This window comes from Notolepis coatsorum (assembly GCF_963971535.1).
Source record: "Notolepis coatsorum genome assembly, chromosome: 19".
Classification (NCBI taxonomy): domain Eukaryota; kingdom Metazoa; phylum Chordata; class Actinopteri; order Aulopiformes; family Paralepididae; genus Notolepis; species Notolepis coatsorum.
The window spans coordinates 89,118,465-89,135,523 of NC_140183.1; the positions used below are offsets into that span (position 1 = coordinate 89,118,465).

At 47.6% G+C, this 17,059-nt stretch overlaps 1 protein-coding gene across 2 annotated transcripts in view; it reads right to left on the reverse strand.

Moving 5' to 3' along the window:
• Nucleotides 1–17,059, reverse strand: part of grik5 (glutamate receptor, ionotropic, kainate 5) — a gene marked incomplete at its 3' end in the record, with an annotated part of 295,760 nt that overhangs the window by 6,299 nt on the left and 272,402 nt on the right. For both annotated transcript variants that reach the window (XM_084336069.1, XM_084336068.1), the window contains exon 17: nucleotides 14,715–14,843. In XM_084336069.1, the coding sequence (XP_084192195.1) occupies nucleotides 14,715–14,843 (129 nt within the window). The remainder of the gene's footprint in view (nucleotides 1–14,714; nucleotides 14,844–17,059) is intronic.

Here is a 17,059-nt window from a genome sequence, read left to right on the forward strand (position 1 = left end):
AGGCTGTTAAACGAACAATAATCGCTAAACGAACAATAATCACTATGCAACAACCATCAAATGCACACAGCACACACACCCACACGCACACACTCACTCAAACAAACAACACACTGCAGCACCCACTCTCCACACTTTAGATCACACAAACACACTTACACTTTATATTTATTGATAAAGGATTTGCACTACAACTCGTACACCTACTGTGAATTGTACCTAAATTGCACCTCGTCCCATTTCTCCATTTCTGCCTTGCACTATATAGTATTGTATATTAGTACACTGCACAGTATTGTATATTGTATATTGTATGGTAACTACGTCTATTCTGCATCGAACATTGTACATATGTCTAAACTGAACACTGTGACCTCTTTTTTTTTACTTCTAATTTTACTATGTTTTTATTTCATACTTATCTTGTCTTGCACAGTCTCTGGAGCGCAACAGTAAGAAGCATTTTGTACAAAAGTATTCTGTACTTCTGTATGACAACTATTAAAGAAACTTGAAACTTGAAACTTGATATTGGATGTATCCTTTTATCATCAGTAAACTCTATATCAGTTTATCATTAGTAAACACTATATCAGTTTATCATTTCAATAGGTAAATGTTTAAACATATTAATTTAAACCTTTAAGTGTGCAGGTAATGCAAATACCTTATTAGGTGAAATGCTCCTTTAAACTCTTCCTTTGAAAGTGTAACACAAACAAAGTACCAATAGAAATATTCCAGGTTATAGGAATGCAAATACCTTATTAGGTGAAATTACCCTTTAAACCATCTTTCTTTACAGGAGAACCATCAGCGATTCAACTATAATCAATATGTCATCAATGAGATTCAAGTATCTTATTGGGTACATTGACCCTTTAACTCGTCCTCTTTACAGGAGAGCATCAGTAGTTCTTACTGGGCGCATTTACCCTTTAATTCTCCCTCTGATAGGAGAAATATCAATGGTTCAAGTATCTTACTGGGTGTATTTACCCTTTAATTCTCCCTTCTTATAGGAGAAATATCAATGGTTCAAGTATCTTACTGGGTGCATTTACCCTTTAATTCTCCCTTCTTATAGGAGAATATCAGTACCCATATATCAAATTAAATCAAATCAAATACAAAATACAATATCAAAATAACAAAAGGTGAACGGGGTCGAAGCCCTTGGAAGTCCTTGTATTCTCGTTCAATCAGTTCGTGTATCAGAAAAGGATATAGGTCAGTTCAATCCTTGGAAGTTCTTATGGTTCAAGTTCAATCAGTTCAAGCCTACCGGACTGTTGGTGTAACAGGAGTTGAGCAACAGGGGTATTCACATCAGGCTGGCATTAGCCTTGAGCTATATCAGAGGTTCAGTGGGTTGGCTCGCCATCTTGTATCGGTCCGGCACACTGCCTCGTCCCGCGTGGGCACACGTGGTGATGGGTGGTCTGGAACTGCTCCCAGGGTGGAACGGGGTGCTGGAAAAACCTGGCCTGCGTCAAGCAGGCATTCAGAAAATAAAAGCTATTTACCATCTTTTATCGCTTCATCATCCTTTCATTGCTTTCAGAATGAATAATCAATCAGGCTACTTTTAGCTATGCCAAGCTAACGTAGGCTACCTTGTCATTGCACGTGGGAATATCATATGTCCCCATGCTAATATAGGCTAAAGTGCGCTAGCATGTGGAACGTTCCCCACATTCATATTAAACTCTCAAAAACATTCAAAATGTATATAGACCTTGTTCTTATCGTACAGCATATCAATACAATTATAAGTACTTCTGAAATGGTTTCTTTCTAGTTTTCATTTAACCAAATTGGGCTTGGAGCTTCGCTAGCATGACTCAGAATGAAGCTACGTTAATTAGCTTGTAGCATAGAGCTAACCATTATGCACATTCGACAAATGAACAGCACAATATTGATGAAACTCACCAAAACCGCAGGCTACTTTAACTGCAACGCTTCTTCGGTTTTGCAACTGGGGGAATCTTTTATAACTGTTTGATAACTGTTTTTATCATGCTATTTCGTCTCGTTATCCAGCAACATTTAGCTGCGTCATCTCCGTGGATGTGTGTGTCTCATCTCCGTAGTGCAGTCTCACCTGCTGTAAAGCAAGGCGTGGCTGTCGTGACATCTATCTCACGTCATGAAGTAAATTAAAGGGCAGTGCTGTAATTCAAAGGAGTTGGTACCCAATAATATTAACTACTTATGTCCTTACATAATAGCATTAACTATTTATGTTCTTATTCAATGGCATTAACTATTTATGTCCCTATGACTAAATAGCAGTGATGCCGGTAACGCGTTACTAAGTAACGCGTTATTGTAATCTGATTACTTTTCCCCGAAAATAGTAATCTAACGCGTTAATCTTTAAAAGCCAGTAATCTGATTGCAGTTACTTGTCCAAGTGGCTGTGCGTTACTATTTCGTTACTATCTCATCATAAATTCATAATGCAGGCGGAATGCAGTATTTTATTTCGTTTTCGACAGTCAAAAATACATCTTGAGCTGTTTTTCTTATTTGGGAGTGACGTGGTGTGGCAGTGAAAGGGTTACACAAGAATGTGTCCCGCGGCGTGACTGGACTCTCTGTCTGTGAGTGACTCTGCTTTGGCCCAATCACATTCCCCATCCACAGTCTGCGAATCAGAGGCAGAGTAGGGCGGGTCTTCACAGCACGTCATGTGACATATGCGCCAATCGTGTGACAGCAGGGCTCCGTTGTTACAGCCTCGTCTGCATTCGTCTGAGAATTCCACCCCAAAACTCTTGTCTATACGAAGTGAAACCGCAAGAAGACTTTTGCGGTTTCTGTTCAGACTTCCACCCCAAAACGCTTGTCTAAACGTAGCCTCAGTCAAAATACTGTCTACCGCTAAAAACAGCACATCCAATTGCATTGAAAGCATCTGGAATCACAACACTAGCCGACGCTTCGACTAGGTACAGGAGGACTCGGAGGCCAGCCAAACAGCAAAAGAGAGAGATTGTTTCTTTCCCTATTGATTAATGTATATTTGATGGTGGCAGAGCAAAAGCTCTTATTTGCCAGATTTACAGTTAATTTAGAGACTGATTGTATGTTTATAGAGAGACATTTATAAAAACAATTTAATAGTTACAGTTGATATAATTGAATAGTTCAGCCTGCATTTGTTAGATGTGAATGGATACACTGGTTTTGTAAAACCACTGGCTGGCTGCTCTAATGCTGTGAGCATCATAGACTGTTGCTTTACCATACTTGATGGTACAGAAGCTGAAGCACTAGTTTAACAATTTACGTTATGTGCAGAGAAACAAGTTAAAAACAATTTATGCACTTTCAATAAAGCGTTTAAAAAAAACTGTTGGGGGAACGACGACGACTTCGTAACCTAGTTACTTTCAAAGTAACTAAGTTACTCTGATAATCAAGTAATCAGTAAAGTAACTTGGATAACTTTTTAAAGGAGTAATCAGTAATCAGTAATCGGATTACTTTTACAAGTAATCTGTGGCATCACTGCTAAATAGTTATGAATCTGAAACCTGGGTTACATCTACAGTGTGTGGTATGTATACAGGTATGTAAACAGGAATATATGCAGATATATTCATACGGATATAGATAAATATACGGTACAGTATATAGTGTATATACAGTGTTATTGTACATGGCTATCATACCATGTTATCTGGATAGACTATAGGTTGAGGTAGGTAGTTATGATTATAGTGTAAGGCATTTGTAGACAGTGAAGGCAGTAGATAGGTGTTATGGTTTGTAACCGACCTCAAACGCAACGGCACAGACAGGAAGTTCAGAGTTAGCCAAAAGCTAGGGCGTATTTATTTACAGAGTCACAAGATGGATGAGGTACAGTAATCAAACAAACGGGGATCTGGCAGGTGACGATGTAGCGGCTCTGCAGATACTCCCAGTAGATAGTGGTGAGGAATTGGCATGTGACGTTGTAGCGGCTCTGCAGATACTCCCAGCTTTCACTCACGGTGGAAAAACGGAGAGAGAGAGAAATCAGAAACAGCCCAACGAACACACAGAGGCAGAGAGGTGACTGAGTCCAGTATTAATCCCAAGTGACTTGATCTTCGGTGTACCACACACAAGTTAGCTGAGTCCAGTGAAAAACAACACGGTATTCTTCAGTGTTATTCTAACACACAAATTAGCTGAGTCCAGTGCGAAACAAAACGGAATTCTTCAGTGTTATCCTAACACACAAATTAGCTGAGTCCAGTACAAAACAAAAATGGTATTTCTTCAGTGTTCACCAAACACACAAAAAACTGATAATCCAAAAGGACTGTTTCCAAAAACTCACCAGAGCGCAACGCGTAAAGCGGGCAGATAACGAGGCGCAGCTCCAAACTGGGAACCAGGTTCTCCACAAAAAGGTCCTGGAGACAAAGAAGACAGGAACAGCGACGGGGAATGGCAGGTATATGCAGTTGTATTCCAGAACGACCCAACATCGATAGCAAGGAGGTCTGTGTATATAAAGCCTTCAGGGGCGCTAATTACAAACTGTGACAGCTGCGGGATGAGATTGATACTTGCTCCAAAAGCGTGTGGCGGGGAATGCACCAACCAACACGGCACCTTAAAGGAACGGAGCGCGTGGCGGGGAATGCATCAATCAACATAGTACCTTAAAGGAACGGAGTGTGTCGCGGGGAGCGGACCAAACCTCACAGTACCCCCCCCTCCACGGGAGCCACCCGGCGACCAACCCGACCCGGCTCGCCCGGATGGGCACGATGGAAGTCGGTGATTAGGCCAGGATCCACGATGAGCCGGCGGGAGACCCAGCTCCGTTCTTCCGGACCGTACCCCTCCCAGTCCACCAGGTACTGGAACCCCCAACCCCGCCGTCGAACGCCCATCAACCGGCGGACCTGCCACTGGGGGTGACCGTCCACCATCTCGGGAGGAGGTGGTTCTGGAGCAGGAGGCATCAGGGGACTGAGAGAGACAGGCTTAACCCGGGACACATGGAAAACGGGGTGAATGTGCATGGACGCAGGAAGCTTAAGACTCACCGCCGCCGGACTGAGTACCTTCAGAACCTCAAAAGGACCGATGAACCGGGGGTTAAGCTTCTTGGCCGAGGACCGAAGTGGAAGGTCCCTTGCGGAAAGCCACACCCTCTGCCCAGGGTGGTACGTCGGCGCAGGAACCCGGCGCCGGTCAGCCCCACGACTGGCGTGCTCCGATGACCAGAGCAGCGCAGTCCTGGTGATCTCCCAGACCCGACGGCACCGGTCGAGGTGGTCCTGTACGGAGGGAACTGCCACCTCCGACTCCTGTGCAGGGAAAAGAGGGGGTTGGTAGCCCAGGGATACCTCAAAGGGTGAGAGGCCGGTGGCGGAACTGACCATGGAGTTGATGGAGTACTCGACCCAGGGAAGGAAACGGCTCCAAGAAGCGGGTTTCTCGGCAGCCACACACCGAAGAGCAGACTCCACACTCTGGTTCATCCTCTCCGTTTGTCCGTTAGTCTGGGGATGATAACCAGAGGAAAGACTGACCGTTGCCCCAAATCCCTTGCAAAAAGCCCGCCATACCTGGGAAGTGAACTGTGGCCCCCGGTCCGAGACGACGTCCTGGGGAAAACCATGGAGGCGAAACACGTGGCGTGTCAGGAGGTCCGCCGTCTCGGCCGCCGAGGGAAGCTTGGGAAGGGCCACGAGGTGAACCCCCTTGCTGAACCGATCCACCACGGTCAGTAGGCACGTGTTCCCCTGGGAAGAAGGAAGACCCGTGACGAAGTCCAGCGCCACATGTGACCAAGGACGGCTCGGAATGGGAAGCGGCTGCAATAGCCCGGAGGGTGCCTGGTGGGAAGCCTTGCTGCGGGCGCAGACTGCGCAGGCCAGTACGAACTCCTTGACGTCGTTCCTCATGGTGGGCCACCAGAATCGACGAGCCAGGAAGGAGAACGTGCGATGAACGCCCGGGTGGCAGGCGAACCGGCTGGTATGGCCCCACTGGAGGACCCGGGACCGGACCGAGTCGGGGACGAAGAGACGATGAACCGGTACATTGCCTGGAGCGCGATGGAAGCGTAGGGCACGCCTTACCACCCCCTCGATGCCCAAGGTGACTACTCCTACCACCCTGGCCTCTGGGAGGATGGGAGTCGGGTCCTCAGTGGTTGGAGCCCCCTTGGAGTGTAACCGGGACAGGGAGTCGGCCTTCGTGTTGCGGGAACCAGGGCGAAACGTCAGCGAGAAGTCGAACCGACTGAGGAAGCTGGCTCATCTTGCCTGCCGGCCATTGAGGCGCTTGGAAGCACGGATGTACGTCAGGTTCTTGTGGTCCTTCCAAATGGTAAATGGCTCCTCGGCCCCCTCTAGCCAATGACGCCACTCCTCCAAGGCAGCCACAACCGCCAGCAGCTCCCGATTGCCGATGTCATAGTTCCTCTCGGCAGGGAGGAAATGACGTGAGTAGAAGGCGCACGGATGTACCTTCTGGTCTGTTGCCGACCGCTGGGATAAGATAGCTCCTAGTCCAGTATCCGAGGCGTCCACCTCTACGATGAACTGTCTCTTGGGGTCTGGATGGAGCAAGATCGGGGCGGAAGTGAACCTCTTCTTGAGGGAGCGGAACGCAGCACACGCCGCTGGGGACCAGTCAAACGGCAGGGCGGGAGAGGTCAGCCTGGTAAGCGGTTCCGCCACTTGACTGTAGTTCCGGATGAATCTTCGGTAGAAGTTGGCGAACCCGAGGAAGCTCTGTAACTCCTTCCGAGAGGTGGGTTCCGGCCACTCCTCCACGGCCCGGATCTTGCGAGGGTCAGCTCGGGTCAAGCCTCTCTCCACGATGAAGCCCAGGTAATCGACGGAGTCGGAGTGGAATCGGCACTTCTCTGCCTTGACGAAGAGCCGATTGTGGAGGAGGCGCTCCAGCACACGGCGGACATGCTGGATGTGTTCCTCGAGGGTCTTGGAGAAAATGAGGATGTCGTCGAGGTATACTACGACAAACTCCTCCAGCATGTCACGAAGGACGTCGTTCATGAGCGCCTGGAATACCGCCGGAGCGTTGGTGAGGCCGAACAGCATTACCAGGTACTCGTAGTGGCCCCTGGGAGTCTTGAAGGCGGTCTTCCACTCATCGCCCTCTCGGATACGGACTAGATGGTAGGCACTCCGGAGGTCCAGCTTGGTAAAGACGGTAGCCTGGGTGAGAGGCTCGAAGGTGGAGTTCATGAGAGGAAGAGGGTACTTGTTCTTAATGGTGATCTCGTTGAGCTGGCGATAGTCGATGCAGGGTCGAAGGTCTCCGTCCTTCTTCCCAACAAAGAAGAAACCGGCCGCCACAGGAGAGGAGGAAGGCCGAATGAGTCCTGCTTCCAAGGACTCAGAGATATATTGATCCATCGCTGCCTTCTCAGGGACGGTCAGACTGTAGAGGCGGCTGCCGGGAAGGGGAGCCCCTGAGCGGAGGTTGATGGCACAGTCGTAAGGCCGGTGAGGCGGAAGGGCCTGAGCCCTGGACTTACTGAAAACCTCCTTGAGGTCGTGGTACTCCGGAGGCGGCTCACAAACGGATCTCCGGGGCGAGGGACAGGACGCCGCCTGAAGACACTGGGCATGACAGGAGGAGCTCCACCCCCTGATAGTACCGGAGGACCAGGCGATGTGGGGCTCGTGCAGCGCGAGCCAGGGCCGGCCCAGGACTACTGGGACAAGAGGGGATCTGGTGATAAAAAACTGGAGTCTCTCAACGTGGTTACCAGCAATGGTGAGCAGGACAGGACAGGTGCGTTGAGTGATGTCAGCCAGGCGGTGTTGGTCCAATGCGAATACCTCCAATGGCCTCACGAGGTCCTCAAGTGGAATGTTGGCCCGGGTAGCAAAGTCGAAGTCTAGGAAACTCTCGTCAGCCCCCGAGTCAATGAGTTCCTCCACCGTGGCCCGTTGGTCCGCCCAGGCCAGGGTGACGCTCATCAGACGGCTAGGTGGTGCACGGCTCTGGGAACGAGAAAAACGGCTCACCAGGATCTCCCGGGGTCCCGGCGAGCCTGGTCTTTTGGCCGGGTGGGGCAGTTGGCGATACGGTGTCCATCCTGACCGCAGTAGAGGCAAAGGCCGGACCTGAACCTTGCCTCCCGTTCATGTGAACGTCCCAGCTGCATGGGTTCCTCCCCGGGAACCGAACGGGAGGGGAAGGGGCCACCAGTCGTGTTGGGAGCAGGGTGGACCGCAGTAACGTCACGAGTACGGGGGGTCTGGAGAACCTCTGGAGGTCCCTGTCGGGTTCTCTCACGTCTTCTCTCCTGGAGGCGTCCGTCGATGCGAATGGCGAGGCTGAATAGGTCCTCGAGGGACTCAGGTTCCCCACGGGTCGCGAGCTGGTCCCTGACAGCGTCGTTGAGCCCCCTCATGAAGGTGAGACGAAGCGCTTGATCGTTCCAACCGCTCTCCGTAGCCGCCAGTCTGAACTCCAGCACGTAGTCGGTGACCCCGCCACTGCCCTGCCGGAAGGTGCCCAACCGGGCTCCAGGGTCCTGGCCACGGGCTGGGTGGTGGAAAACCCTGCGGAGCTCAGCCACGAAGTCTGGGTAGGAAAAACAGAAATCAGCCCCCATTGCCCAGGAGGCAGTGACCCACTGGGCTGCCCGGCCTGAGAGCAAGTTAGTCATGTAAGCCACTCGGGCTCCCCTTGAAGTGAATGGGCTGGGTTGATGACGAAAAACCAACTCACATTGCATGATGAATGTGGCACAATCCTCGAAGTTACCATCGAACAACCGTGGTTCGGAGAGACGGGGCTCCCGAGGTGCGGGATCGGGAGGCGCGGGGCCTGCCAGGGCTGCGGGTGATGCTCCGGCCGAGGCTCCTGAAGTAAGTGGGGTTACAAGCAAGGTGTTAACGGTTTCACTCAGCGCTTGTAATTGGTGGAGAATATTAGACTGCTGGCTAGCCAGAGAGCCAAGGGACTCCTGAATAGGCAGGACCTGGTCTCGGAGCTCCTGTACAGCAGCCGCAGCCGCACCTAGCTGTAGGCTGTGGTCGTTGGTTAACTCAATCTGGACCGCCAACGCTGTTCTGACCTCTCTGTGTCGGCTGAGGTCGTCATGGTTGGGTCGTAATGTTATGGTTTGTAACCGACCTCAAACGCAACGGCACAGACAGGAAGTTCAGAGTTAGCCAAAAGCTAGGGCGTATTTATTTACAGAGTCACAAGATGGATGAGGTACAGTAATCAAACAAACGGGGATCTGGCATGTGACGATGTAGCGGCTCTGCAGATACTCCCAGTAGATAGTGGTGAGGAATTGGCATGTGACGTTGTAGCGGCTCTGCAGATACTCCCAGCGTTCACTCACGGTGGAAAAACAGAGAGAGAGAAATCAGAAACAGCCCAACGAACACACAGAGGCAGAGAGGTGACTGAGTCCAGTATTAATCCCAAGTGACTTGATCTTCGGTGTACCACACACAAGTTAGCTGAGTCCAGTGAAAAACAACACGGTATTCTTCAGTGTTATTCTAACACACAAATTAGCTGAGTCCAGTGCGAAACAAAACAGAATTCTTCAGTGTTATCCTAACACACAAATTTGCTGAGTCCAGTACAAAACAAAAATGGTATTTCTTCAGTGTTCACCAAACACACAAAAAACTGATAATCCAAAAGGACTGTTTCCAAAAACTCACCAGAGCGCAACGCGTAAAGCGGGCAGATAACGAGGCGCAGCTCCAAACGGGGAACCAGGTTCTCCACAGCGGTTCTCCACAAAAAGGTCCTGGAGACAAAGAAGACAGGAACAGCGACGCGACGGGGAATGGCAGGTATATGCAGTTGTATTCCAGAACGACCCAACATCGATAGCAAGGAGGTCTGTGTATATAAAGCCTTCAGGGGCGCTAATTACAAACTGTGACAGCTGCGGGATGAGATTGATACTTGCTCCAAAAGCGTGTGGCGGGGAATGCACCAACCAACACGGCACCTTAAAGGAACGGAGCGCGTGGCGGGGAATGCATCAATCAACATAGTACCTTAAAGGAACGGAGCGTGTGGCGGGGAGCGGACCAAACCTCACAGATAGGTATAGATTGAGTATGGCAACAGAGTTCAGAGTTTATACAGTATGGGGAGTGAATTTCAATTGGCCACCAGTTTAGCCAGATATTATTTATCAAGAAGCCCTAGAAATGATTCCAGAGCAGTTTTTTCCTGTTTGTTATTTATGTCTTCACAGGGAAGCCCGCCCCAGAACCCTCTCAGAATCCAGCCATGTTGATGATAACAATACAACAAAATGGTGCATGGTGCATTTTTTATATAGCACTTTTATCCAAAACGCTTTACAATTTTCCCCCTCACATTCACCCATTCACTCACACATTCACACACCGATGGCGTGGGCGACCATGCAAGGTGCCAACCTGCTCATCGGGAGCAATTAGGGGTTAAGTGTCTTGCTCAAGGACATTTCGACACGCTACCCGGGGGAGCGGGAATCAAAGCGGGAGCCTTCCGACTACCAGATGACTGCTCTACCTCCTGAGCCTCAAACAAAACAATAACGCCTGCCAGTCACACACATACTCACATAGTGTTATTCACATGCAGTATGAATAGATCACTTGATAGGAATCAATCAATCAATCAATCCCTCCCTATATACATGCTGTAGTGCTTTTTATGTTTTACAACAAAAATATATATCAGAATGTGATATATATCAGAATATCATAGTACTATGTTGTGTTTACAATCATTTGAAAGTCACGTGCAAACACAGACACAACAACACAGTCTAGTCTAGTCGAGATGAGGAGGGGTCACCGTCATACATTATCAGGAAATTAATCAATCATGCAAAAAAGAGAGTTGAGTGACTCACACTCACCCGTCTTATTTCATAATACAACGTTTCTGAATGGACGTTTGGATTAAACCAAGTGTATGCAGTGATGCTGAACTTTCCCAGCGGAACACAAGTTACTTAACGTTACAACTTACAAGGGTATGTTATGCACGTTAATTAAGCTATGCACGTTTAGCTGGCTAACGATAAGATAGCAGGAGCCGTCGGCCAATAAAGATGTTGTTTCAACAAATGTATTCACAAAATGGATTGTTATTGAAGTCTCCCATGACCAGTAAGTAGGTACTACTACTCTTACAGTAATAACCGCAGCAATATGCGCATATGCGCTACATTATATGTGTATATGTGCGCTATGTGCCTAAAGTCAAGAGTCAACTGTACTGAACCATGATTAAAAATGATGGTTCGAAAACCCTGGCGAAGCTCGAAAACCTGTTCGAAAACAGGCTTCGGGGACAGCTCTAGTGACAAGTGGTTGTGTAGGCTATAAATCACATGTGACAAGTGTGTTGTAGGCTACAAATCACATGTGACGAGTGTGTTGTAGGCTACAAATCACATGTGACGAGTGTGTTGTAGGCTACAAATCACATGTGACGAGTGGTGTTGTAGGCTACAAATCACATGCAACGAGTGGTGTTGTAGACTACAAATCACATGTGACGAGTGGTGGTGTTGTAGGCTACAAATCACATGTGACGAGTGGTGGTGTTGTAGGCTACAAATCACATGTGACGAGTGGTGGTGTAGGCAGTAGGCTACAAATTACATGTGACGAGTGGTGGTGTAGGCAGTAGGCTACAAATCACATGCGACGAGTGGTGTTGTAGGCTACAAATCACATGCGACGAGTGGTGTTGTAGGCTACAAATCACATGTGACGAGTGGTGGTGTAGGCTACAAATCACATGTGACGAGTGGTGGTGTTGTAGGCTACAAATCACATGTGACGAGTGGTGGTGTAGGCAGTAGGCTACAAATGACATGTGACGAGTGGTCGTGTTGTAGGCTACAAATCACATGTGACGAGTGGTCGTGTTGTAGGCTACAAATCACATGTGACGAGTGGTCGTGTTGTAGGCTACAAATCACATGTGACAAGTGGTCGTGTTGTAGGCTACAAATCACATGTGACGAGTGGTCGTGTTGTAGGCTACAAATCACATGTGGCATGTGGTGGTAAATGTGCCAGTCAGTCAGACAAAACAAATTCCTGGACCAAGGTCGAACCATGAGCTGCTGGAGTCGAAGGCCTTCTGGGAGATAAGAGTGGCAAGCGGCTTCCCCCACCCCCAATCCCTACCCAATCCCCCCTCCCGCGTGTACGCCCGGCGCCACTCCCACGATGGTGACGGCAGCCGACTAGTACACGCGCTGGAGGGGGGGAGCCTAAGACTGTCTCATCCAGCCCTGTAACAACCCCAACCCACTCCCCCCTCCTTCCGTACATGACGCTGCCTATGACGGCTGCCAGTCTGTTTGCGGTGGTGAATACGCATATGTCTCAAGGCTCTGTACCATTATTACTATCTAAAATGTAATAATTGTGGAATATTACTGTAATGAGCTGTATGTGTATGATCCAAGCGTCCTACGATCCTCATAGGAGCATAACAGAAAAAAGCATTCCATGTGAAGGTATTCTGTATTTTTGCATGTCAACTAATAAAGAAACTTGAACTTGAACTTGGTGTAGGCCAGTGGTTCACAAAGTGGGGGCCGCGAGATGATTTCCAGAATGTATTGATTTCATAAAAAAATATATATACATTTTCTTTTTTTTCATGCAGTCAGGCCACTGAACTTAGAAGCAGGCCAGGCCAGTTTTTCTAGTTGCAGCGGCGCGATAGTTAGATAACCTAGGTGGGGAACAACCAGGAGATCACTGCAACAGAGGGTAACGCAGTCTAAACTCACACAAGTTGGAGAACTATCTCTCTCTCTCTCTCGCTCACACACAAAGGGAGCCGCATGTGATTGGTGGAGGCGGGACCCTTACAAAAAACGAAAGATCCATCAAAATCAGTGTTGTTGCTAATCATTGACATATGCTAGCCTGTTTTTTTAACAATAATTTGTGATGCCATCACAAACACTGGCATTTAAAGGGTACAAATAAAAAAATTCCTGCACCAGAATGCAGGAAATTAAGTCTTTGTAACAAGAAATTTCCTGGTGGGGGACCCCCAGACCCCCCGCTTAAATATTGGCCTGACTGGGGCTACATTTTGCACTATATTTCCTGGCCTGAATGATTTCCCCAGTCCGGCCCTGGTTAAAAGCCTCCAATGCTTATTAGTGCATTACATTTAGTCATTTAGCTGACGCTTTTATCCAAAGCGACTTACAAGTTCTGTACGACAAGTCATCAGGAAGGGCACAACTCTATCAGCTGAGTAACAATGTGCATCAAAGTGTTAGTATATTAGGACAAGTGCATGACAGTAAGGTTAGTTAGGGTTAGATAAAAAAAAATTAAAAATAAGAAAAATAAATTACAAAAAATGTACTTATACCACCTCCTATAATAGTGGGGGTCGCGGCTCTCTGACACCGTTATTTCGGGGGTCGCGACCTGAAAACCATGGGAACCCCTGGTGTAGGCTACAAATCACATGTAACAAGTGGTGGTGTAGGCAGTAGGCTACAAATTACATGTGACGAGTGGTGGTGTAGGCTACAAATTACATGTGACGAGTGGTGGTGTAGGCTACAAATCACATGTGACGAGTGGTGGTGTAGGCAGTAGGCTACAAATTACATGTGACGAGTGGTGGTGTAGGCTACAAATGACATGTGACGAGTGGTGGTGTAGGCTACAAATCACATGTGACGAGTGGTGGTGTAGGCTACAAATCACATGTGACGAGTGGTGGTGTTGTAGGCTACAAATCACATGTGACGAGTGGTGGTGTAGGCAGTAGGCTACAAATCACATGTGACGAGTGGTCGTGTTGTAGGCTACAAATCACATGTGACGAGTGGTGGTGTTGTAGGCTACAAATTACATGTGACGAGTGGTGGTGTTGTAGGCTACAAATCACATGTGGCATGTGGTGGTAAATGTGCCAGTCAGTCAGACAAAACAAATTCCTGGACCAAGGTCGAACCATGAGCTGCTGGAGTCTAAACAAATCACATGTGACGAGTGGTGGTGTAGGCTACAAATCCTTAATTTTTACCTAAGAATTCATGTTTGCCCTGGACTGAGTTGCTCTTCTGTTGCTTTAATTTAACTGCACTGCATTGTTACCGGAGACATTTTTTATTGTCATCAACATTGATTTTCTGATGGGGTCAGGGGCAACTCTCTCAGATTTAAAAACTGATATACCAGTAGACTCATCTCACAACTGTACTATTTATAAAAATTAAAAATAAGGTATAATTCAAAGAAGGGGTTTTTGATCCAGCTTTAGTTATATGGATGCAGACACATTCTGTGGGCACATTGTCTCTTTTTTACATTTTCACACGCGCACGCACACACACACACACACACACACACACACACACACACACACACACACACACACACACACACACACACACACACACACACACACACACACACACACACACACACACACACACACACACACACACACACACACACACCCCGTGACCCCTCCCACCCAAACACATAAAATCCCCATTACACACCACCTGAGACAAGTAGTGGCAGACATTGAAGACAGACCATTGTGTTAAGCACCTTTCACAAGGACATTAGGTTAGGCATTGGCCATTAGCTAGCTAGACTGTACAGCAGCATGGGGAGCCTATTAGTGGAGGACACTGGAGAGAGGAGGGGAGCGGAGATGGAGAGCTGCACTTCACTGACCCTTGGCACGGTGGTCCTCCTCCTCGGAACACTGGCCTCCCTCCCACCACCTCCTCTTCAGGATCTCCAGACGGTTGTTCTCCTGCAGCTGGAGGATGGCCAGCGTGAGCTCATCTCGGAACGGAGAGCCTGGCCAACGACACAAGAAAGGGATGAGAACAGGTGGAGGAGGAGGAGGGGAGTGATGGAGAGAGAGAGAGAGAGTGAGAGAGAGAGAGAGAGAGAGAGAGAGAGAGAGAGAGAGAGAGAGAGAGAGAGAGAGAGAGAGAGAGAGAGAGAGAGAGAGAGAGAGAGAGAGAGAGAGAGAGAGAGTGGGGACTGGGGAGGTCAAAAGAGGAGAAGGACGGATGACAGAAAGTGTGGAAGGGGAAGAGCACGGAGAAAAGGAGAGAGAATGAGGGAGCGAGGGATTATGCCGTTGCAGCCAGGAGATGATGGCCAGAATGATGCCATTCGGAGCAGAAAGAGGGGATCAGGGAGAGATAAAGAGTGAGATTACAGCTGGAGCTGGTGAGACACAGTGACACTGGTCAGACAGTGTTAAAGTACTACAGGACATAAGGCTGAACAGAGAGAATAAGACTTGGAAAGCCGAGGCTGTTTTCATCAAAAGCTGTAAACAAACACCCAATTCCCCATTATTTTATCTACCCCTTCTGATCTACTCCAACCTCCTTAAAGGATCATTCATGGCTAGTATGACAGCAAGAGACCCTATTTTTCTATCCGCTGACATCATAACAATTGATTCCGAAACCAAATCGACCGAATTGTCAATTGGATCACAACCAGTTGTGTTTTTCTGTCTCTCCTGTTAATGAGTGCATTTCACTTTGACGTCACCATGAACACTGTGTTGCACCGGGGGATTGAATTCAATCCCGGGTAAATTTCCACTATCTGGGCCCTGTTTCTTGTACCTGGATAACTGAGTTAGCCGGATAACTTTAACTGGATAACTGGGTTAGCCGGACTTTCCGGTTTCATGTACGTGGATTTTCCAAATCACCATGACAACATATCCAAAAGTTTGAGCCTGGTCGAAAGCAGAGTTCAAGTTCAACTTAGCCTGAACCATCGCCACGCCCCCGCAAAGAAGTGACGGCCCGTTTCCTGAAACTATTCCCACAGTCTACGATCTGCATTATACCATTCTGAATTACGTTCTTGTGCTCCATTCTTCCAGAGGGGGCTTTTGAAATGTAAAATAGACCCAAAATGCTGATACTAAATTCACTTTGTCCTAAATAATGCACGTTATATATACCGTGGCGACGGTGGCGCTCGCTCGTGCGATGTACACATTATGTGGTTATTTCAATTGTAACTGGGATTAAGATGTCTGATGAGATGCGCTGTTTGACGGATTTGAGAAATTGAATGAGCCGTTGACGTCACATTAATGAATGAGGATAAAGAGATAAACTTCATTCATAACAAAGGATATTCTAAACACGGGTCTCTCGTTCATTAATGTATAAACAATGAATTTATCCCATCTGGCACAGTCGTCCAGCGGTAGTGCTCAAGCCTGCCAACCCAGCGACCGGGGTTCAAAACCCGGTCTTTCCAATATGATTTTTTTGAATATAATATTAATGATTATACGCCAAAGTAGCCTGGTTTTAAGTTAAAATATTATAAATCTACATGCATTGAGGATGTCATTCTTTATATAGCTCTCAACGTGCACCAAATTGAATTATTCCTATATTGCAAAAAGAAGGAGACGACTAGGGTCTTGAACCCCGGTCGTCTGTGTGAAAGTCAAAAGAACAACCCGTTAGACCACATTGGAGATAAGTTAAAGATTGACTATACATCAATCAATGGGTAAGAGAGCCGTATCGTAATTCTGTATAACAGTTAACTAATGATTTTCGCTAGCAAGATCTCATTTGATTATTCAATCCAGCAGGCAAGTTTAAAGAAATATAATCTGATTGATTGAGGTAATGAGGGACTTAAAATTAGCCTATAGATAACGCATTTAACTTGTCGGCGAGGCGATTGAGCCGTACTGCAATATGTTAATAAAGTTTTAAATCAATTAATCAATCAATGCCGCTAGAGAATCAGGATTTCTGCGATCGACACCTGCTGTCTTCTCAGCTGAGGCGGGCGCGCGCACTGATCCTGAGAATCAAGTCTGGCTTGAGTTAACGAGACTGAATCCACCTTCTTGGAACAGGAAAATCCCGGCTTCAAACATCGGGTTAACTGAAGCTGGATAATGACATCTTGATCGACTTAGTTGAACCACGTACAAGAAACAGGGCCCTGGACTGTAAGCCTACGTAAAAAATAAATAAATTGAACTAGCCTATCACAAGGGACAAATTCTG